The 24,379-nt window shown below is 42.0% G+C and overlaps 1 protein-coding gene across 4 annotated transcripts; it reads right to left on the bottom strand.

The window, feature by feature from the left end:
- Positions 1-1,224: 1,224 nt before the first annotated feature.
- On the bottom strand, positions 1,225-22,178 carry cxxc5a (CXXC finger protein 5a). 4 transcript variants are annotated; one of them, XM_005472154.4, is made up of 4 exons: positions 21,839-22,178; positions 14,219-14,321; positions 13,312-14,124; positions 1,225-2,916 (listed from the first exon to the last, which is right to left on the bottom strand). In XM_005472154.4, the coding sequence occupies exons 3-4, from the start codon at positions 14,104-14,106 to the stop codon at positions 2,872-2,874; spliced, it is 840 nt and encodes a 279-aa protein (XP_005472211.1). In that variant the 5' UTR covers positions 14,107-14,124; positions 14,219-14,321; positions 21,839-22,178; the 3' UTR covers positions 1,225-2,871. The 4 variants fall into 4 exon arrangements, with proteins under 4 accessions (XP_005472211.1, XP_005472207.1, XP_005472212.1 ...); XM_005472150.4 differs by having other exon boundaries at positions 13,312-14,321; positions 21,839-22,177; XM_005472155.4 differs by having other exon boundaries at positions 1,225-2,913; positions 13,312-14,321; positions 21,839-22,173.
- Positions 22,179-24,379: the final 2,201 nt, after the last annotated feature.

Below are 24,379 nucleotides of genomic sequence, written 5' to 3'. Positions count from 1 at the left end.
GATATAAAACAAATTCTCTGTAAGCTGTATACATCTTATTTTATCCTAAAAGTTAGACCACGTTGGCTGAGGGACGGGTGTTGACACAGGGAGCTTTCCACTGGGCTTCTACTTCACGAATTTGAGTCACAGAACCAGACCTCTCAGACGGGTTTGTGGTGTTGGTGACTTTTGGAGTTTTAAAGGAATTATCTGCCAAATAATATGGCTCACTGTGAGGTACAGCCCATCCAAGAAATCTGTGCTCCAGTTTTGGAGAGTCTGCTTGGATTTTATTGGATTGTTATTTAACATTAATTAGTAGATAGCTGTGCATTGGAGACAGACAGTCTCTGGATACCGCTTTTAGCCTTACCTGATCAAAATTCAAAACACACACACATATTTGACAACTTGTAAATTTTCAATAAACTAGTCTATGTCCATGCGACAGGTTATTGCTAGGCAACATGTGATCATAATATACCCTTCATAATAAAGGTTTTGTGGATGGATGTTACTGAAGAGAAATTAAAACCATATGTTGGTTTTGTATGGTGTTACAGGTGCATAAATGCTACAAATGGGTCAATTTTGCCTATTGGTAGGTGGTTGCTAGGCAATGTGATGACATCATAATATCTGATAAAGCGCCTTGAGGCGACTTCTGTTGTGATTTGGCGCTATATAAATAAAATTGAATTGAATTGAATTGATATAGATAAGAACCTTCACGAGCATTAGATGTACCTGTGTGCCAATTTCGGTTGCTCAACTCCAACTGTGTATAAAGGAGTTGGGAGACAAGCAAACAGACAGTGAGTTATGTATTATAGTAAAATGCTAGCGCAACAATTCCCATAAAGTGAACAACTTGCTGCATTCAATTTAAGATGACACTAGTGTGTTTAAATTCACATACTGCATGTATGCAGAGTACACAGTGAACTACATGGAAGTGTTGAGATCCAAACTTTTAAACTCTGTGTACACATGATACTATCAGCGTTAAGCACCACAGCCTAAATAGGTCTGGACACAGAGCTTGCAATCATCCATCCGCAAATATCATCAATTTTCAAAACTTCTGTTTGTGTTTTCTGGTTCTAAATGTCAAGAAGTTGGGCAAATGTCACAAAGATCTTGTTGAGAAAGAAAAATCCTCATAGAATTTTAAAAAAAAAACATTTACATGGAGCTTCAAGAGGTCTCATGCAATTTGAAGAAAAACTGCAAACAAAAAGATCTTATTCAAACATCATTTAAATCATTTTGGTTACATTTTAGCATAGCAAGGGTCCATTGTTCCACTGTAGGCAGATACACTATATGGGCAAAAATATTGATATAAAAAGTATAAAGTGTAAGAAGTAAAGTGGGTAAAAGTCACCAATGATCTGCTGGTTCAATAACTTCAGAGCTCCAAAGCTCTTCTGGGTTTAACATCAGCACAAACACTGTGTGCCAGGAGCTTCATGGCATGCGCCTTCACGGCCTAGCCGCTCCTGTAGGGTTCATGTGTAGATTGCCCAGTACTTTTGTCCATATAGTGTATTACATAGGCAGTAAAAAAGAGATCTCAGTCAACCCAAGAACATCTTAGCGATTCATACCACCACCTGATTTACTTTAATGAGCTGTGTTTGAGTCAAAATTATGCTGCAGCGTCCAATTGTAAAAGAAAAGGAAACTTTTTTTTCCTTCTAATTTGTGGAAAATGTATGCTTAATATTTATTTTGTCAGTCCAACCATTTTTTAAAATCAGCTGTTAAAAAAAACAACATGCAAATAGACAAGTAGACAAACATCAGATTTGTAAATTTTGACACGAATACATGCATTCCTTTTTATTCACAAAACCAGTCCAATTTTCTAAACAAATACAAAGATTGGTTATTTTTAAAAGCTGTAGCTACCCAGCAACATAACTAAATCATGAAAATATGACAAATAAACAAATAAATTTAAAAAAAATGCTTGTCCCAGTGCTTTCAGTAGGGTAGACTCAGAGCAAGTGCTGTCTCTTAGTGCTTTTGCCCTGAGCAGTATTGGCACATGCTCAGTAGGGCCACAGTAACAAGGCTGCCAGTTTCACTAAAGGAACAGTTTGGAAATGCAGAGGAGGGCTGATTGAGGAGATTACAGTAGTGACGGCTCTGGCGAACAACATCTTCAAGCCAGCGAAGAATCTCAGGTGATCTGCCCATTAACATGACTTTTTTTTTTCTTTTTTTTAAAAGTTTCATTACAATCCAAAATGGACAGCACCACAATTTGAAACATTTTCTTGACTGTCAAAGGACAACCACTTAAATCTTTCTGGAAAGTAAAATGAAATCATAAAGAAGACGAGGGCTTTGAGTAACATAATGGTGAAGAATTACAATAATGTTTACCATTAGCCACTAGTTTTTAAAATATAGCTGTAAATTTACATTCTCTACACAAGTACTTTATCTTTCCACACATGAACAACATTAACACCAAACACAGAAATTAGTTGATTGTCCACACTCAGTCCGTCATTTCTGTTTCTGGCAATGAGCAGTTCCATGTTTAAGCGACAGAAAAAACCTGCTGGGATAAGGACAAAAGGTACCAAAATGGAAACATAGAAAAGGGAATGAAAGTTGCCATAGATGCTTTTCTTTACGTTTTCATTTTTGGTTCAAGGAATAAGTAGGTGCATCCATTATCCGGCTGATTTTTTTTCCTCTTTTTTTCTGCTTTTATTAGTTTAGTTTTTTTGTTTTTTGTTGTTTTTTTTTTTCTATAATTTTATTTGTTGCTAGCTTGTTTATTAGCCAGTGTCTGTTCTGGAGACAATCCAGGAGTTGGCATTGCACTTCATGGCAGAGCTTTGGGTAGGGAGCGGAGGAGGAGGAGGAGTCCTACTGGAACCACCGGAACGCCGCTCCTGTAGGAAGCATCACCTTCTTGGAGAAACAGAAGACAAAGAGGGAGGAAAAAGGGGGGAAGGGGATGGGAGAGGAGAGGAGCAGAGAGAAGATGCGGGTGTAGTTGTTAATGAAAAGCAGCACATTCTATTTGGCGTTGCAAAGATAATGTCAAATCCACCACTTATCTGCTGAACATTTTTCGAAACTTGAAAATCGAGGCGTGTCTAATGTTTCCCTCCAGTTAACAGAGAGTTCCTCTGCCTCATTTTTGGGCACCAACCAGTGATTAGTTAATGAAACAGTGATTGCTTAATGCATGAAGAAAAACTGTTTGCTACCAGAGGCCATAGTGTGACAACTTGTTGAGATTCAATTAGCAATCTCACACCAGTCATACAAGAGACGAGGACAAAAAACTCGAGATGAAGGTGAAGTATTTCCAATTGACAATCGACTGGAATGATTAATGTAAATTAAGTTTAGCAGCTAATCAGTCGTCCAACACTTCTATCCCCCACCCCTAGATGACTAGGTCTGAAATCTTCACATCTTTATCCTCGGCAGCACCACAGGAAAAGGCTTCAGTCCTGGCTTCACACAAAACCCAATATGCCACATTTATTATTTAGCCACCACACGCGTTGCTCTCCCACACCATCATCAATGATGGTGCCGTTTCCCGTCTCCCCCACCCCTTCACTCTCTCTCGCTCGCTGTGGTTATCTGTGTGCCTGATTGAACTGAGCAGGAGTGGCACACATGCATGCAGCTGCAGGGCTCAGCAGCAGCCTGCCAGTCGGGAGATAGAGAGCAGCTCGGGTCCCTGGAGCCGCAGCACGGCTGGCGTCCTGTAAAGTGCAACTCGATTCTGCAGCACGGATTCTTCCTTTAGGCCGGCTCTGCCTGGAGCGAGGCAGGAGGAGCTCGGGAAACATTTATGCACCCACACACACTCTCGCACCGAACCAATATGTATTCAAGTACAGTCACACACCTCCACACACAGCGGCACGTTAACCGACACTCACAATACACCCCCGAAATCGCACCAAACAGCGAGACTGTTGAACTAAAATTCTCATAAACGCTGGATTCATTTCCACTTCTCCATCAGTACTCAACAGCAGAAGGTTTCATAAGGAATCATGCATACTGCGAGTGCAAACACAAAAACACATGTGCTTGTGATGGCACGGAAAAGTAAACAAAAGATGCACTAAAGGTGTGTACCAGCCTCATATTTATAGTTCCCCTCAGAACAATTTTTTTTTCGATTCTAATGAAATTCAAATGAAAAAATTATTTGTAACCTGAACATAATCAGACTTGATTTTTTATTTATTTTTTTTCAGTAAACTGTTGTGCAGCTCTTTTTCACAGCTGCAGTGAAATTATAAGTTTTTCAACAAAGGCAGCTCGGCAGCAAATGGCCCATTAGTTCAAGAAGGTTGTTTGAAACCAGAAACAATGCCAGCTCTAATTACTTTTCAGGCCCACTTAAACCATTCCTCTACCCTTGAATCAGCAGTACAGTGTTCTTTTGACTGCTATTGTTCATATCTGGACATGAAACTGAATGACAGCAGGGTTCGTGCTCCACAGGTTTCGTGTACTTTCATTTTGAAAGTTAACTCCCGCTGACAAAAATAAAACACTTTTGCTTGGGTAAAAAGAATTCAAACAAGGTAATTATTCTGGTGGTCTCAGCCAAATATAACCCACACTGTGCTTTATTTGTGATGTTGACTCAAACAGGAATAATCTGACAGAATATCACAGCGCTGCTCGTAGCTCGCGCCTGCCTCTCAACGTCTCAACTTCTCATGTTTACGGATGCAGGCTTGAATTAAGTATAGCTTAAATTTTCCCTACAGCTTTCAGTTGATCCTGTCAGGAAATCCTTTTTGGCTCAAATGAATATTAATACAATCCTCAAACCCAGAGGTTAACAGCCAATGTACATCTAAGATGATTTGATGATCCGTGTGTTAAAGTGTGCTAGCCTCTCATCCATCTCCGTGATGACCTTTCTGTGGTGGTACTCAGCTGTTAAGAAGACAGACAGAGGACACAGCAACATCTGGCACTGTCGCAGATGTCAAAAATCTGGTAGGGGCTAGACTGACCATGACGTAATGTGTGTGGAGGGAAAAACAACACATCCCTCGACCGAACTGTAAACGCCGTTTTTCCTCATTATTAAACATGTGCAATCAATGGAAAAATGGCAGCGTTTCAGGAATAGACCCCTTTTTTCACCAACACTGATTGCACAGGTTCAAACAGATGGGATCTGTGGGTGTGAAGTGGCCAATCACTACAAATCGATGGATGTGTTTTTTCAAACAATGCATGCACATTTGTCTTACCGGTGTGGACTATATCACAAAAGTCAAATGAAATTAATGTTTTTTTTAAGCGAGCTCAGGTTACGCTGCTTATTGTTATGTGTTACTGATCCCCGGAAACCAGTTTAACCTATCATGAAATCATGTTTTGGCCCCAGGGCATCGCTGAATGTTCTGGCTATTGTTTTCATTGCTTTATCATCAACAGTTTTCACTACTTTCTTATAGACACCCACAAAAAAAGGAATGAAACACAAAGCATCTCTGCACACAATTGCACATGTGGGATGTTGCAGCGTCTGTAGCTCACAACGACCAGAAAAGAAAAGAACCTTTAAAACAACTGAGTCAAAAACCGCGAATGACCTCCAGCTGGCATAAAGATTCACTGTTTGTCTGGCTGAGGGGATGATGCATTTTCCTAAGCAAGCGCTCTCTTCCAAGAGTCGATTGTGATTGATTGTAAATACATTTGATACGATTCCTCTTACTTGACCACTAAACACATCTTGCAGCCAGGAGCGGAGTAATAACACAAACACAATCTGATCTATTAACCCAAAGACCTTGAATTTATTATTTATTATTAAACCATACACATGCACTGACATAATCAATTGTTGTCTTCATTGATTTGTCTGCCGATTATCATCTCAGTTACTTATTAATTGTATTAATTTTCTTCTTCAGACATGGAATATGGAGTTGCTAACTTCAGTTAAACTGTTATCCTGTCATTTTAATAGTTAATTTTGTTTTATTAGCCATGCCTACAAAAACACTTTACTAGAGTTCAGTAAACACATCAAACCTTAACTGAGGATTGCAATTTAACTGTAGCTAACAGCTGTTTGCTCTGTAACTACACAGTGTCATATTTGTTATTAGATCCTCATCCATCCTGCCTCCACGTCTGGGGTAGACTAATTTATCAAATACTTTCTCAGGTTTGTGCTACATACGAAAATGTGCACCACTCTCATGGTTGGACCCTACAAGTATGTAAAAAAGCCCAGGGGACTCCCGCAAACTGACTGTCTCCTGTCCCGTCTTCATTTTGGTAAAGATGTTACCCTAAAGGTTGTGTTTTACAGATATCTCACTTTAACAGATGTGCAACTACTAAAGCACACCGTCTGGGGGGAAACTTCAAATAGTTGTAATGTATGCCAACTGAATGTATGCTGCTTGGGGCATCCTCCAAAACAATCATGTCTCGTAGTAAGCCGAGCAGCTCATGAGGTGGCGCAGGAGAGATTTGCAGATACCACGACTTATATCTTAATCTTGTGCGTGAATCGTTTCATGCAGTTCACACCTGTGGTTTGTTGAAAATGATATGTAAATGTCACCCGGTCCAAAGTACCGTGGTTAAATTGCCTTTTGTTGCAAAATAGTTGCAGATCACTTTTCTACTCATCATCTCACGTATCACTTTATCATCTTAACTTTAACCCTTCAGACCCACGGCCATTAATCCCAGATCAAAAGACACATGGACATCTATCTTAAAGCTGGGTTCAAACTGAAAGATTTTTAGAGGCCTCTACATATCGTAGCTGTTCAACAGTGTTTCTAAACAATGATACCTGAAGATTTTGTTGTGTTGTTGTGTATAACATATATGTCTTAAAATAGTTTTAACCAGCCAGCATTTATTTTAAAAATATTTAAAACTACTGTATTTAAATTTTTGAGCCGGACATTGGTATAACCAAGGCGACATTACTACTATTACTACGGGCCCTTCAGAAATATCAGCCATGCATAATTTACATTTACAGCCGACTATAACCACAGACGTACTGATCATTCATCGCGAGTTAAAAAATATTAGACCAACATCAAGTTATAAAGTGTCCGATTTTTTTCTGTATGCGATGTGTACAATTTCGACAATATTTATAGAGATCTGATTGCAAAACCATCAATTTAGACGTCAGTCCTCTCTAGCTCAGACATCTCTATTGTTTTTTTTTTTAGACTGATTATAGCACTGAATGCACACAATACTATGCTGCATTGATTAAATCTGTTCTACTTTTTATATCTTATATTAAAAGAATACTCAGTGGGAAATGCTACAGCAGAAGCACTATTATAGATTGACTTAATAAAATGTTAAAATACAGCCTCCATGGCAATCAGACCTTTTTTTTAAGTATGAAAGAAGCCAGCCTGTTGGTCGGGTTATTGCCCATTAGTCAGTCGGGTAGTTGTATTGTGAAGTTAAAGTGAAAGAGAATGCTGCAGTTCAGGGAAAATAAATGTGGCCTAAAGTTGCAGTAACTGGGATATTCTGTGAAATTCAAGATTTTTTTTGGCCCCCCCGGGGCCTCATGGGTCCTTTTCGCTTATAGCAGCAGTGAGTACGACACCTTGGCTGCCTGAAAACCTCGTCTCTCTCGTTGTACCTACCTCTCCCTTGACTGTCCACTCTAACTTGTCCCTCTGCCCGCCCAGCAACTTGCCCACACGTCCATGTGTCTCTGTGTCAGTCTGCATGCCTGTCACTTTGTGTGAGTCGCTGCTGTCCTGACTGCCTGATGTACAGTGTCTGGGAGCCAGGAAAGACCATGAGGGAATATGCTGCTCCCATATCAGCGTCTGATACTGCCAAAGTGGCTCCCAATGGAAAACACTTGTATGTTTAGGTGTTAGCTGCATCTGAAGCACACAACCACTGAATTTCATAACAGAACACGCTCTTCTATGAGTAGACAAAGACAAAAAAACCCAGCTGGTCTTATCTTTTATGTAGTCCCGACACTCCAGTACAATACGTCCCGAGCACACGATGACATTCAAGTAAAAACAAGGTACCTAACCCCGGCTTTCCTTTTACTTTTTTTATGCCAAACAGCATCGCTGAGACTTACATCACTTGAGGGTATTCAGACATAGCGCAGAAAGGAACTGCCTTCCCACTTATTTCTATCAAATGTAACATTCCCAGAATAAATCCAGACACCTTCAGCCAGTGAGCTATGAGGTGGCAAAGGCCTCAGCATACTGACTCCCCCTCACTTGCCAATTTTACGCTCCTCTTTGAGCTGCCATGAGCTTTCAATGGAAACCGTCAACACCCTTAAAATAAGCACACTGCTGCTGGACTGCACTTGTGTACCGACGTGTATACGCTCATAGGCTCGGTACAAACACGAGAAGAAAAACCTTTCAATGCAAATTCAGGGAAGCGAAGCCAGGATATTTCTGCCAGTCTTTTCTAGCTGCAGCTGCGCGCACACATAGACGAGCCGAAAAAACAGTCAAAACCATCTGATAAACTGACCGCGCAACGTGTTAAATAAGACATAATGCTCCTTTAGAAACTGTGCGCCGAGTATTAAAGCCACAGCAGACGGGGATGTGCTGCACTATCTTTGATTGGAAGGAAATGTGACACTTAGGGGCTGTCTGAGCTACAGCTGAGCCTCACTGCAGCTCACTGTGGACTGTGAAAGCCAGGAGGATCTTCTGTTCTGGCGCAGGTGCTTCCCAAGTTGCCCTGAATATGCATTAACGGAAAGTAGAAAGTTCTCTTCTAAAGCCCGTGTTTAAAAAATAAATAAATTCTGCGTGAAACACATTTTCACAGCATCAAGTCGATACAGACATTAGTGAATTACGCTGAGTCTCTGCTCTTTCTTCTGACATGATTCCCCCCTTGTGAATCTCAGTCTCTGAGTGTGATGTACTGATGACATCACACTCTGACAGTGCAGTTCGGGCTTTAATCTGTGATCTCATCACCTGCTAAACAAGATCTGCAGACTTAAGAACAAAGACAGACAAAAATGAAACTTTTGTAGTACTGGCAGAGCTCTGCTCCAAGGGAAAAGATATCAAATAACATTCAGGGCAAAGGCATAACAGCTCGCGGACCTCTTTGAATTAATAAGACCACTAGGTTTATAAAGCAGCATCAGAGGGATTACCTCAAAAAAATGTGAGTTTGTTTCTCGTGTGGGTAGACTGCCAGTCACCTTAACATGAACCTTTCCCACCTTTCCCCAAATGTAGCCTCGCTGCATCAGTGGATCTGCAGGAATACTCATACATCCAAGGTGGCACTGCAGCATTGTTCAACAGAAGTCAGACTTCATCTGTTGCACAACAACAAAGCACTTGTTGTTCTCTTTAATATCTGATGTACCGGCCAACTTTATTGTGGCATATTCAGTGAAGTGAAAAGTGACAACATTTCATGTTTACTCCGGCTACTAATGGATTAGGTCAGGCAATGCTTGACTTTGAAAGCACACGGCTTGCTCTGGTCAACTACGCTGCTCTGCAGATGCTATCATGAGATGATGTAATAGGAGACGCTGACAATATTCATTATTCTTGTATTGCTGTATTATTTTTCACATTTAATTAAGCGGCAATAAAAGATTAGCCTTCCCATATCTGGTCAGAAAAAAAAGAGGAAACAGTTTGACAGGGTTATTAAATAAATTAGTTGCAAGTAATTACTAAAGTCAGTAATCAGGCTGCGATTCTACTTAAAGCTTTGACAGGTTTATGCTGGTGTTTCTTTCATATGAGGTGGTCACTAGGAACATCAGCAGGCTGCGCCCTTCCAGACAACACGATGACCCGTATTACCGTCAACTACCGTGATTATTCCAATCCCCCCGGGTTTGGCATCCGTGGTGTGAACAACTGGTGTTAGGCTAACTGCCATGACAACATCAATTGCAAATCATAAATTAAAATTAAATCCTTTTCTCTAAGAGACATTGAGCCGCACCACCTACATAGCAAGCTGACACATTTCACCATTTTCAGTGAATCATCGACAAAGACAAATGGATCTTCTCATCAATTTGAATCTGAACAATGCGAGAGGCAAAAGCAAACTGATAATATTCATACAGATCAGTCTGATTTTCAGCATCAGGGAACATCTGGCTGTTTTCCCCTAACAATGGTCGTGTCTGACCAGGTTAGTTTCACACTTTCAGCTCACGGAAGGGCCAGTAATAAGTTATGGCGTGTTTGTAAAAGGTTTTTACTCCATTAGCATTTATGTAAACTTTTTAATGTTGCCAGTTATTTCCTTTTTTACATTTATTTACATGCTGCATAAAAACTATTGCCAAGGATGCTGTCAAAGTACAAATTACAGCTCCAAGTCAGTCAAACCAGACACAATCTCCACTCTGACAGAATCAGTTAGTCCTCTAAGGAAAAATAAGATCAAATCAATGCTGAGTCACTATTCTTTCAAATTACACATACAGTAGAAGCCCTTTTTCAGTCTGACATGCTGACAAACATTGCAATGGATAGGATTTTGGGAGGTTTCCGCCTTGTTATGCATGGACTCTGATCTTTTTTCTTTTTTTTAGGTATTTCTATATCATGGCTATAATAAAAAGCACGTGGTTAGGGTTGGGAAAGACTGAGATCATTGGACAGAGACAGCATTACTGACTGTGATGCTCTAAAATAGGAAATGAGTAGTAGTAGTAAGTCTCTGTGCAGACTTAAGGGGGAAGAATGAATAAGAAAAAGATTCCTGAGTTCATCCTTTGCTTTAGACAGACAAAATTAGGGCCACACAATCAATTCAATTCTAATCTTGATCACAGTTTTGGCTTCCCACCATTCAATGAGCATGACCGAGCAATATTATCAGCACTCAACACGTGCCAATCACAGATGTTCCCTGCACCACGTCGCTTGAAGTTACCTGGACTAGTCTGGACGCGTAACAGTGTACGAAAACAGATAAACAACCTCAAAACCTCAAACGTCCAGCAGGCCGTTTTCTGGAAATACTTTTGGCTTTAGCAGAAGTGAAGTTAACTAGGAAGAAATCACATGCACAGAGCGCTGTGTGTCTGCCCCATAAAGACACACAACAAACTTATTGAAGCGCCTGAGAAGCCACCACAAACTGCAGCGTTTAATGCATATAATTAAAGCCAAGAAAAACAACGTATTGTTGCTGCTAACATAAATCGTCCAGCATCAGCTCAGATGTCTGTGAAACCGCAACGATGTGTCAACGTATCCAGCTCACGGAGATGCACTGAAATCACCAAATATCTTTGGCCAAAGCTGTGTGTCCACTAAACACGGTGAGTAACGACTGTTTCCAGAAAATGATCAAGATACTGGACAAAAGCTACATTATCCCTTCGTGCAATTATTTCAAAGTGGTAATAAATGCACTGTATGCAAAAGTTTAATTCACATCCATCATATAGGAACAATGAATGTAGTGCAAGACTTTAAATTATTTGTCAGTAAAGAAATTTTTAAAGAATACTAAAGCACAGTTTATGAATGTAGTACAATGTAAAGATGATGTTAACAGAATTTTGTTCTATGCACTTTTTTATATATATTTTTTTATATATTACTTGGGCGATCGTGGCTCAAGAGTTGGGAGTTCGCCTTGTAATCGGAAGGTTGCCGGTTCGAGCCCCGGCTCGGACAGTCTCGGTCGTTGTGTCCTTGGGCAAGACACTTCACCCGTTGCCTACTGGTGGTGGTCAGAGGGCCCGGTGGCGCCAGTGTCTGGCAGCCTCGCCTCTGTCAGTGCGCCCCAGGGTGGCTGTGGCTACAATGTAGCTTGCCATCACCAGTGTGTGAATGGGTGGATGACTGGACGTGTAAAGCGCTTTGGACTAGGAAAGCGCTATACAAATACAGGCTATTTACCATTTTATATATTATAATGTTGGTTGCTTAGCAAGACATAATCTTAAAGGGCTAAAGAGCTACATTAACCTCCATTAATCAAGCTAAACTAAGCTAATCCCTTTCTAACGTCACATTAAAGTGTACACACAAGCTAAAAAATGTCTGCATTACTCAAAGTGTCCAGTGAACATGCTATCAAGTTTGACCGTGGATGGTCAAAGTCAGAACATGGAGACTGAACACCTTTAGCCTGCTAGGATGAGGCCAAGCTGTCACCCTCAATCAACATCAGAAAGCAAAGCGAAAGTGGTAAAGCTATTAGCAGTTGGAATCATAGATCCAGTTTGTGTCAATTACACCAGCGGCCTCTCCGCTGGTTCACAGGGTTACATATCTGTCAATTCATTATGTAACGGCAAAGCGACACTATTAGGCATTGATCGCAAAAGTTTATTTCCTTTGAGATGGAACATCTGCTGAGATGGATTCCATGCTTGGTCATTCTGTCACCGCAGCCAGAGTTAGTTAGGCCGCTGAGTGTGACGGCGGAAACAGACAGGAAGTTCAGAGTGCCATTTAGATGAACAGGAGTGTCACAGGAGAGAAGGACAGTGGCGGCGAAGGCTGCCGGGGGAGGAGATGGGGGTTAGGTGGGGGTGCATGTGCCACGCTGACACCTGGTGCTCCAGATGACAGCTCTGTAGCCAGATGGACCTTGTTACATGTGTACACATACACAAAAATGCCCACACATGTATGCTTACATGGATACTGTACACATATTCACAATTACTTCCACTCTGCCTCCACACACCATTTTATTTGCATTTCCTGGCAGTTAAACAGAGGAACACACAAGGCAGTTTTATATGGGATCAAATCCAAAGTGCTCTAGTAAAGGGAACTGCATTAAGTAGCATCATTTTAAAATGACATGCTTGTTTTTTAGCCGGTGAATCAGTCTTCCAGTAAAACAAATGTGGACACAGCGCTTGTTAGTTATGGTGAACAGATTAAAGAGACCCCATGGCATGAACTTACCCACCGCACTCTTCACCACCTGTCATTTTCCTGCTTGTGGAGCCATCACCCCACCAAAAAGCCTCCCTGTACTATCCACATTAAAGGGCAAGGACATTCAGGTATGAATCTCATTTGTGCCTTCCAGTGTGATTCTCAGATTTGTTTGTAAAATTTAAAAGCCTTTGTGGCAACTTTTACAGAGGTTTTGGGATTTTCGCTGCTAACTTCCCAGCTACAAATCTTAAAACCAATAATTACAACTGTGTGGCTCATATTTCTTTACCTTTACAGATAATGAATGGTAAATGCATCCAAATAGCTTTTTAGTGACCTTTTGCATCAGACCTTTTGCATCAGAATGGCCCCCTAAAGCAATGGCACATCATAACAAACACTGTCTTACCTCCAGAGCAGCAGAGGGCTTCTTCTTCAGTTCCTCACATTTGCGAAACTTGCAGATCTGGTGGCCCGTTTTTCGATTCCGGCAGCTGCTGCACTGCTCACAATTAATCCGCCGTCGGCAAGGTGGGCACATCCCACAACGTTTTCGCTTCTTTTTACCGGAGTTGATAGCAGAGGCCAGCTCGCTCTGCACTGGGTACTCGGCCAGGCCGGCCATGTGCAGCGCGCTGTCCGCCAGAAACACTCCAGCCGGCGTCATGATGAAAAGCCCCGGGTTGAAGGGGAAGCCACCCCCTACTCCATATGGGAAGTCAACAGGACCACCTACGGCATCCGTGACAGACGTACCCTCCAAATCGCTAGCCCCCGAGCCTGCGTCTCCACCGCCAACTCCCACTCCCATTCCCCCAGGCAGGAGCATGTGCTCCATACCGGCTCGCTTTAACAGTGCTGCTGCCTGGGCAAAGTGCAGCAGGCCATTCTGTCCTTCCAGAACCTGTTCTAGGGTTCGGTCCAACTTGGCTGCTGTCAGTGCAGAGACAGTGGGTTGGGGCTGCGGGGTGGGCTGAGGCTTGGCCGGGTGGCTCTTAGTCTCACTATTGTCTGTGTGTCCATTGGTGGTGGCAGAGGAGACCGCTGTATACTGGGAGAGGGTGCGGGAGTTCTTAAGGCTCTTACTGAGGGGCTCACTGATGATGCCACTGCGGTTTCGGCGCTCTATAACAGGAGAGTCCTGTTTGCAGCTACTCCGCTCCAGGTCCTCTGTCTGGCCACCCTCCGATAGCCCGCTAGACATGGTCCAGAGCGTATGTGCCTGGGTTGGGGGTGAGGGTGGAAAGGGGGCAGGGGTGAGTAAGGAGGGACCTTTCCTCGGTCCGTTCTGTGCCCCAGTGAGAGCGGTACCTCACCTCGATGGAGCAGTCAGCCAGGCGACGACAGGCAGGCCTCGAAGCCCTCTGTCCCCACTACAGCTCAGCCCTCATCCACGCTCTTCCATGAGCCATCTGGAAACTTTAGACAGGAAGAGAAATGTGTACATTATGCATTGATGATCACTTCTCCGAAACACAAATCAACTCAAAAGTACAAAGAACCAGTATATTGGGAGGGAAACAATATTGACATAACAGCACCTTACACTTCATTTCATATCAAGTTTCTTTTTCACTGTAAGACTGGAGTTCATTTGATCGTGCTTCTGACCACTTGATGAAGTTTACTCTGCGCTCAATCAGCGCGCTTTTCCTTTTGTCTGCACCATTTGCATCTCTTCAAACCCAAGATGCTGCACTGCTCACCAGCTAGAAGCTAAGTGTGTTTCTCAGTACTGCACTGAGAGTGCACAGAGAGTTTCTGCTTTAAAAGACAAAAAAACCCAGCTTCCTTGTGTGGACGAAATGATGTTAACAGAAACCAAAACGGCGACACTGTAGGCCACACAGCAGAGTAATGAGATGAAACTCAGCATAAAGCTCCTCAAGGAGAGCAACAGATTTGAGTGGCTTACTCGTGAACGCTTTTAGATTCTTCTGCTCTTTTCACGTTACAATTTTATATTTAATCATTTGTGCTTGTATTAAAAAATTTTATTGTTACATTAAAGATATCAGGTTCACACGAGATCAGCTGAAGATCAATAAATTAGTAAATTAACAAACCCAACATCCTGTTCCAGGCCTCGCAAAACATGATAAAAATTCACAAAATTTAACAGGAAAAAATATTTTATTAATGTTGTATAGTGTAATATTGTGCAAATAATTGAATTAAGTATTGAAATGTGAACTATTTTTGTTAGTCTTCTAATAATTCTGCTGCTTTGATACATAGTAATTAGCTTATGAGACAATAAATAACACTTCTAATAATATATAAATAAATGAATACCTGCAGGGATTAAAACTCGGATAACAAGAGCCAACTCATTTTCAGTTGAGGCAGAAAAAAAAGAAAGAAAACACCCATCGAGAGGGACCAAAATTTCGTCTCAGTAAATCAGCTTTAATTCTGATTCTTTTCTTAACAAACTACAAAAATCAAACCTCGCAGTTTTGGGCTGGTGAAGAAACACCAGCTCCCCTGGAGATTCTCTGATTGGTTAGCGACAAAAAGAAATTACAAGGTAGGGAGCCAAATCTTATTGTTATCTCATTATTGTCCAATTAACTTGTGCTAAGAACAGAAATTTCTTTGGTAAACAACACAAATTGCAACTCAAAGGTTCATTATACCTTCTTGTTTTTTCATTCTCACCTTAAATACTCTGAAGACCTTTGAAAATATATGAAAATATACTCAGCATCATCATGTTGTCATCATTGCCTACAGTGGAACGGTGCTCAGGTGAACTATATTCAAAGTCGACTTGTTGATCTCAATTATTTTATAAATTATTTTATACTTTTAGGTGAAGGTTGTCTTTCCAGAATTAATCATTACCTTTGTTATGTAAGTACAGGTGCATTTAAAGACCAACCTGGCAGTGAAAGTCAAATAGCATGTATTGACCCAAGCGCAGTTTAGTCATTTAAGAAAAGACTGGATTTATTGACAGTTACAGCAATTTGGTACAAAATATGGGAGAAAATAAATATCTGTGTTATTAGACTTTCTCACGCAGCTCAATATCAGGTGTTTCTGCTGATAAAAATAAGACAGAAATCCAGGCTTCTGTCATGACCGTCCTTTTCATCGGAGCATCCCTTCATTTTTTTGGTTTTTTTGTTGTTAAAGACCAAACGTGTGGAGCAATAAAATTTGGCAAAGTGTTATTATCAAACGGGCAGGTAAGAGATATGAGGAGGGTCACTCGCAGCAGACTGCAAAGTGGATGAGTACACATGCATCTAGAAGCTTTTAGTGCAAGACTCCTGTGACTGCTATGAAAAGAGAAAAAAAACTACGCCGCTGTTCTCCTGACCTGTCCGTGTTCACAAACAAGCACACCACCTCCCACAGAAAAGCTGAGGAAATGGCCGGGCAAGTCCTTATAAGGGAAACAAAGGGAAAGGGAGGGGAAGAGGATTGGGGGGGGGTGTCTGTGCAGTGTGTGGAAACTGGAAGGCCAGAATTAGTGGGAGGTAAAGCTTCAAAGGCAAGAGCACAGCCCCCACATTCTCACCAGCTCAGGGGATGTGGCGCCAGCGAACCAGAGCCAGCGCCGCAGCCCCTCAGCCCCATAGTTTCAGTTTCTCCCACTACAGCACTGACCGGGGTCCAGTTTCCCAGAAGCATCCCCTCACCCCCGCTATCTCTGCTCAGCTGTGTGCGAACAGCACGTGAACTCATCAGAGTAGTGCATGGGAGGTTTGTGGCTTTCATGAAATACTGGCACTGAAGAGTTATGATAGAGGTCAGTTGTGACTCTTCAGCGAGAATCTAAACGCATGATCCCGAATTAAATATGAACAGCTTATTGTAAAACTGAAGAGTTTCCTGGTTAATCGGGGCTGATCTGTTTCAACAGTGCTCTAAATACAGTAAATATGCTAAACGACTTGAGTATCCCACATAATTAATGAACTGGCTCATTTTCAATTGCTGGAATAAATGAGTCCTCAAGCTGAAAATCATTACGCATGAAAATGGCTTCTGATCACTCGTGATGCAACCCAACCAGAACACCAGCTCCAGTAACTGGCCTGTCGATGAAACCATTAGTGTGTTGTTTATTTAAGAAAAGGGAAGTCTTTCAGATAACACATTGGCTGTTTCAAACAGGAGCTCAGTCGTATTAGATATACCACGATACCTTTCATAAGTACTTCTGACTTGCTTTGTTTAGCACCCCTATCCCCCAACACCCACATACAGTATGTTGATACTAGAGTCTCAATAAGCTACTTTCAGCTCCTCCTTTGTCACAAGGTGTCGCTCTACGTATTTGATTTGCCAGATTTTTTATGGCGGACGCCCTTCCCGATTCAACCTCCAAGGGATTTGTGTCTCCTCCATGGATCTTTTACGTTTTATGTGAATGTGTAGACAACTACACTACAGAGCCGCCTTTCAGGAAACAGCTAATGATATTTAATAAGAGGGATTCGTAGGTAAGCATAAGTTCTTTTCGTACTCTAGCTCAAACATCACTTTGACAAGTGTGGCTTTGAGCTAAATCGTCTCCCTCGATGAAGCATGGTTAAAACCACAATTCTAGCTCTGGGTGATGCAAACTTTTGGTATGTCTATGGAAGAATAATCAGTAAAATATGAGTTAAATTATTATAATGGACAACAGCTGTCCTAAGATTTGCAACACAGGAATCAATTATTCAACTAATTTTCGGATATGATGGCGTGCAATGGCAAAAAAAAAAGAGAAAAAAATCAATGACGCTAAGGAAACCAACCCGGAATGACAAACACATGTATGTAGATTTATATTTCACATGTTTAAAGGATGTGTGTTGCCCACCAAGGCACATTTATTACTTTGGTCAACCACATTATCTAAGAAATGACAGCAAGGGCACCTATCTAAAGACTCACCCTCATTCTCCTCTACTGTGTGTGTGTGTATATGTGTGTGCGTGTGTATGTGTGTGTCTATATGTGTACACATCTGCCTTCCATCTCACTGCCCTATCAGTCACACTCTTTCCATCACCATAAACCCTGAGCATGGCATATAGTCTTTGGCTAATCATCCTCCTCCACTTCCAGCGTCATGGCTCTTCAGATCCCCTCACCGCATCATTTACAGAAAAGGTTTATGTCCTCATGTGAACTGTCTGCTGAGCCACAGCTGCATCTTCTACTGAGTAACTATGATACTGCTCAACTTCCTGTGATTTTATTGGCCTGTTGCTGTGATTTACATTATGGACGGCTAGTAGGAATAACCCCTGTTTTTCTTTTCTGATCTAACAAGTTTCTGGCACGTTTCAAGCCTGTTTTTAGAACAACATGACCGGGTGTGCATCAGAAGTTAGTAAAGCTGATCTCTGCCTATACAGCTTAGTAGGGATAACCTCCTCTAATGAACATCAAACCACAGATTTATTGACATATACTAAGGTCAAATGTTGTCTTTAAGGGGGAATGAATTAAAACTTTACATCACAAGTTTCTGTGACTTGGCTTGACCCCTAAACTGTAACTGATAGTAACATATTAACGCCAGCATGAGCCAGATTCCTCCTTTCCAGCTCCTTCAGAATAAAAAAGAAGAGTAAAATGTGGCTTGTCATCTTCTCGAGTCACTCTCTTTCTCTTTTTTTTGTTAATTTATCTTCATGCAACACGCTGCACAGGACTTACAGATAAAGGTGTGAACAAAAATGATCAATAAGGTCCGACAACTACCTGTGTCGCCCCTTTCAGCTTAACCGGTGAGGTCTGCGTGAGATTTCAGAGCACACGTTTATCCTGAGAACTTGCATTTAAACCATCCACAAAAATAATTGGTGGCCTTTGTTTAAATACATTCAGACTTCAACAGGACAAGCGTCACTGTACATCAGTGTGTTTTTGAGCTGGTTTTGGTACACCCTCACTGTTATAGTCAAAACCGAATCGCCTTTTTAAGCTCTTCTTGCACAACTGGGGAAGGATACATGAGTGTAGAATAAATTTTGGTTTCAGTGGTCGGTAAATCATTTAGTGCAGCTGACAAAATATTTACTAGCCTGTAAAGGTACGACACGGGGCGCTTAATGTGATTATAAAGGTTGCTGTTTAATCAGAAAAGACGGTAAAAATCTGGACATTAATTAGAGCTATGTGCACGCTTCGTCATCAGCAGCCGATCCAGTCCACTGATTTGAACTCTATACTTTCATACTGTAATAAACATGACAGTGTGATACATAGAGAAGCTGTTGTGCACTGTCACACAGGGCGTCATGTAAAGATGATTTTTTTCTTAATCCAGATATTCCTGATCTAACAATCTTCATTAAATTCACAGCTCAGTATCAGTGACCTTAGATTCACAGTCAGACTAAACATGTTCCAGATCAACTGTATTTCTTGCTGAGAAAAAGCTAAAAATATCCCTCATGGTTGGGTAATTATGAACCTAGGGCAAGGAAATTATTAGCTTAGCATAATGACTGGAAACAGTGGGCAACTTAGTCCAAAGGTTCAAAAAGTGACCTACTTGCACCTTAAGCTGACGACTTAAAACATTACTTCTTTCCAAAAAAAAAGTGGATGTTATCTACCAGGATGATTTTCTAGCCAAGAAATAATAAGGATCAATAACACAGGTTCCTTCTCACCAGTAAGTGGCAAAATAATGACTTTTTGCTAGAGGTAGCTTCATATTTAGGAGTGTGTGTGTGTGTGTGTGTGTGTGTGTGTGTGTGTGAATGATATCAGTCTTCCCATAACTCTTGGCAAGAAAGCAAACAAGTACATTTCTGGAAATGTCAAACTTTTTTTTTCTTCTAGGCCACACATGGTCAGTACAATCCAATCTTACCTGAGGCAAAGCTGGTCATAACACTGTGTCAAAGCGTTGTAAGAACCATTCAAAAGCCCACATGATGTCAGGTGTATGACTGATCAGCAAAAATCTGGTGCACACAAACCAAGTGGAGTTTTTCAGGGTTTTTTGGAGCCTCAAAAAAAGACAACTTTCAGACTTGAAAATCATTTGTGAATGAAGTAGCACTTTAACAGCGCCATAAAAAAGGGAAGACTAGTTGTCAGCACTGCTGTATGAACATAAACAGCTCATTTAACATTCAGATGCTGCTCTCAGCTTGTTACAGCTTAAAACCTGACTGGCTTGTCACCTCAAAGACACAATTTTAAACTGATTTTTCTTCTCCGATTACACACCAGCTGTTGCGAGAGGATACCAAGAGATCCGTGTATATAAATGAAAGCCGGCCCACAAAACATTGACAGCCAGCTGACTGATGGATGAATGGTTGGCTGGTTCAGTCATTGACCAGTTGGATCAATAGGTGATGGGGGAAAGGAAGAGAGCATTTAGGGCCAGTGTGCGTCTCTCTTTTCCGCTATTTCTGGAGCTGCGCCGTGAAATTATCCAGGTGTGAATCTCTACGGCACTTTGCGTCATCCAGTGATCATTCCTGATTTACACATTTAAAAACTGAAGTAAAAAAAACAACTAACCTGGAAAAAAAAAATCACAAAAAGATGACAAAACGAAGCTGTGTGACACATTCAGGGGCACACGTCCGTGTGTAAATCACGGGCTCTGAAGTGGGCTAACTCCCAGGTAAGTTTCCGTCACTGACGTCACTGCTTGCGCACGTGTCAGGTAATCGCGGTGAGCTTTTTGACAGAGGTGGGGGGATATTGTGTGATTTCCTGCATGGTTATGAATCATTTGGTCCCCCCACGAACTCCGGAGCAGCTGACTACACCTCCAGACCTCCAGAGAGACTGCTTAATGCGTTCAAGCGATGCGCGACGCAAATGCACTCCCTCCCTCCCTTACCTCCCCTTTCAGACGCGCTGTCTGCGGACTCTTTATTTGTCCACGGTGAGCTACACACTCTATTTCTCCTACCTCCTATCGACTGACGCGCGCACACGGGCGCACACGCACAAAAAGGCAGAGGGAGTTAGAAAAGCCTGGTGACAATAATTAGACTCAAGGCTTCATCCATTGTCCACAACCTGCTGCGTTTCTATTCTCCCTAATTAGGCAATGCACACAAAAGTTAGAGGAGAAAAACAACCACGCCGCGCACACTGTGACTTCAAATTATTCGCCAGCATATGGAGGACTTGGAGCTGCGATATCATCGGTGGCGGATTGCAGGCGGTGAGGAAGAGAGGAGGAGGGGGGGTTGACTGTAAAATCTGCAGGTAGCTCGAGAAACGCTGCCGGGGAACTTTCTAATGATGCCCGGAGAAGAAGGGAGGGGGGGGGGGGGGGTTAAGAGATATAAGAATAATATATGTTTAAAAAAGAAACAATAGTCTCTTCAGGTCTCAGTGAGAAACTGTGATATTCGTTTTGCGGTTAATGGTTTGGGATGACTGCTGAATAAAAGTTTCGGTTATAAACAGACAGTCTGATGTCAAATATAAGCGTGACCTGACTCCAGGCATTTCTTTCATTAAGTGTAAGCGTCAAGTTTGGCGCGCATCATTAACAGCTGATTCACAATAAACCAGCGGACTTTTTGCTCCGGTGGTGTGGCGATCCGTATCGGCGCTGAGGGCGACTTGTTAAATAAAGACAAATGACGAATCCTATTGACACTGGCTTCTGGGAGAAGCTTGTAAAACATCTCCTTCAACCTATCACATTAAACTCATCAGCTTTTTCCCCCTTCATCATTTAATCACTAAACAGATCCAAATAACTGGCTTCTTCCCGGACTCTGTTTGAGCACAGCCTATCTGCGGTACCAGCATATGCTCTGCAGTCACACAGAAGCTCCCAGGTTCACCCTGCTATAACTTGATCCTATACAAAGATGACATCCCAACTTTCAGCACACTTCAACAAAGTGTGATTCCCCCCTCCATCCAACCCCTCCTCCCTCCTTTTCTATGTATCTGCATATTTGCAAACACGGGCCCATTTTATTCGCACCTACCAAAGCAGATCCGAGCAGAGGGGAGGGCTCCCACAGTCCGAGCGGTCCGTCTCTCAGCCTGCCGTGCAGAATGGTGACAAAAAAAAAGAAGAGGGCAGGGGGAGGAAAAAAAGCTTCTTCTCCGAGAACACAATCCTACAGAGTGCCTCTCTGTTAATGGTAAATGTGAAAAGAAAAAAAAAATATTCACCGTCAGTTATTTCGGAAAAGCGTACTTTCTCAGAGGCTGAACGCGTGGGTTCCCAGAGCTTTCTCGGTCCTTGCAATCCCACCTCTACATCCCCGCTTGCGGAGAGGAACATGCAAACACATTTCATAGATTTTTGGAGCTTCGCGGAAAAACCGACCTGGACTTTTCGGCGGTGCGCGCACTTCAGCCGAGGCAACAACAAAACGAGAGCGAGGGTTTGGTGTGATTTCAGGACAACTGTGGAGAGAGAGCTGTGTCAAAAATAAATAAACACAGCTGACAGCACCAATCTACGCGACTGATTACTGGCTGTGTTTATCCTGTCTTCAGATACTCGGTATTGGTTATGATAGTAGTATTCCGACATTATAACAATTATTATTTGCTTTTTGCCCAAACAGCAGAGACACGTGGGCTTAATTGTCTGATTTAAAGAGTGATCTCTGTTATCACGAAGGATTCGGGGTAGCTGAGAATAAACGGGGTTAACCTCAGTTCACCAGTTGTGTTTATTTGGAGCACAGAGGTTGTGCAGAAATGACGCTGACATAAATCAGTCTCATCCCCGGTTGCTCTTCCTTTCCCTCAGCTCCAGAGTCCAGTCCGCCTTTTTCGACTGTCCTGTCTGCTGGCAGGCGGCCAACCCAAGTGTGTGGAAATGACACCGCCAGGGCGGCAGAGATTTTCCTTCATTTCTCTCCTTCCCGATCGCAGACTGGCTGACATTGGCTAGAAAGTGGAGCAGCTCGTCAGGGACAATCAATGCGAATCGATCGAGCTTTGCGGTTGAGGCTCCAGAGCTGGAAAATATCGCGGCAGCTGAAGAGAGGGAGAGGGAGGGAGGGAGAGGAGAGGAGAGGAGAGGAGGGGGTATTCGCCTAACTCTGCCCGTAGCCAGCCAACCTCCCTGCAAACAAATAACGCTACGGCTTTCATAAACATGACACTCACTTCGTAAACACTGAAGTCAAAAAGCCGACACATGCGTAATTACGCACGGTATTTGTGCTCTAAACTCGGTTACAATAAAGGTGTCCACCCACAGGCTAGTCCATATTCTGTGCGTGCGAAAACATTGACAATAACGACTTTGTTGAAGTTTTTGCGCTTCTTTCCACAGTACTTGCCTCGTGATGAAATGACTCTGACGTGAATACTTCCGAAACACTTTTCTCCGAGCAGGAAACATTTGAAATAAAATGCCAGGAAACGATTGGTTCCTTTAAAAAAGAAAATCTGTTTAAAAGAGCGTCTGACTTTGCATTCTAACTCCTCATAAATTAAATTAAATCCCCTTCAAGAAGTGTTGGGTGAAGCGTGCGTGTCTGTGTGTTATTTTGACATTAACAGCTTCTCCACTTCAGCAAAGAAATGTTAATGCAGCGGGGATTCACCCTAATGTGACTTGGGATTAATATAATTAAAGGCATCTTTAATACATTCCGCTTTTAGTCACTTTCAAAACTACAATGGACCTACTGTGGACACCTGGAAGCGGCACTTAAACGCCACATGTAATCATTTTGCCCAGTACTCACCAAATTTAATTGCAGACACATTTCAACACACGTTTTCTGGTGACACGGGGATTCAAATATATATAAAATTATAAAAGTCTATATTTACACTATATTGTTTACGTTCTGCCTTTTTACACCTGTCATTGAAAGATTATCCCCTCTTTTGAGCATGAACAATTCATCAAAGCAAGCAACATGGTTCAGATCGAGAACTCAAGGCTGTAGCTATGGTGGCAAAAAAAAAAGAAAATCCAGCTCTGGGTGTCTATCTTCTCTGAGGCTGCCCAAAAATGAACTGAATATCCACTGTTCCACGTGCTCATGATTGCACTCACAGTGAATGAAAGTTGGCTTCGATAAACCTGCTTACACTTTCATCAAACACGTGATAGTTATACTGTAGCTACACTCGAGGAGTAGACATTAAATTAAAGAGAGGCCTTTGCTCTCTTCACAAATTATAGTGTTTATGTAGACAGCATTAATGACTCCTTACTCAGACGTGTTTTTTTTATGACTAACAAAATGTAATGCAGATATAAATGTTAGATGAATATACATGTGAGCACGTCAATGTGTGGCTAATTAACTTTCCAGATAACTTAGCAAAGATGGCTCAGATATGGTTCATTAATCTCCACATTTACAGTTCCAGTGCAAAACAATTGATTAGAGCTTCACTTTTCTACATTTTCTGCATTCAGGGTTTCAGACTATGTCACTGCCATTCTACATTCACGTGGGATAAAATGAAGCGACCATGTTCTTTGACTCTTTTGTAGCAGACGTCCTTCCCTTTTAACCTCCTAAAGTCCTCTATTTGTGTCCGGA

This window comes from Oreochromis niloticus, linkage group LG10 (assembly GCF_001858045.2).
Source record: "Oreochromis niloticus isolate F11D_XX linkage group LG10, O_niloticus_UMD_NMBU, whole genome shotgun sequence".
In the NCBI taxonomy this organism is placed as follows: domain Eukaryota; kingdom Metazoa; phylum Chordata; class Actinopteri; order Cichliformes; family Cichlidae; genus Oreochromis; species Oreochromis niloticus.
This window is presented reverse-complemented; position numbering and strand designations above follow the sequence as displayed.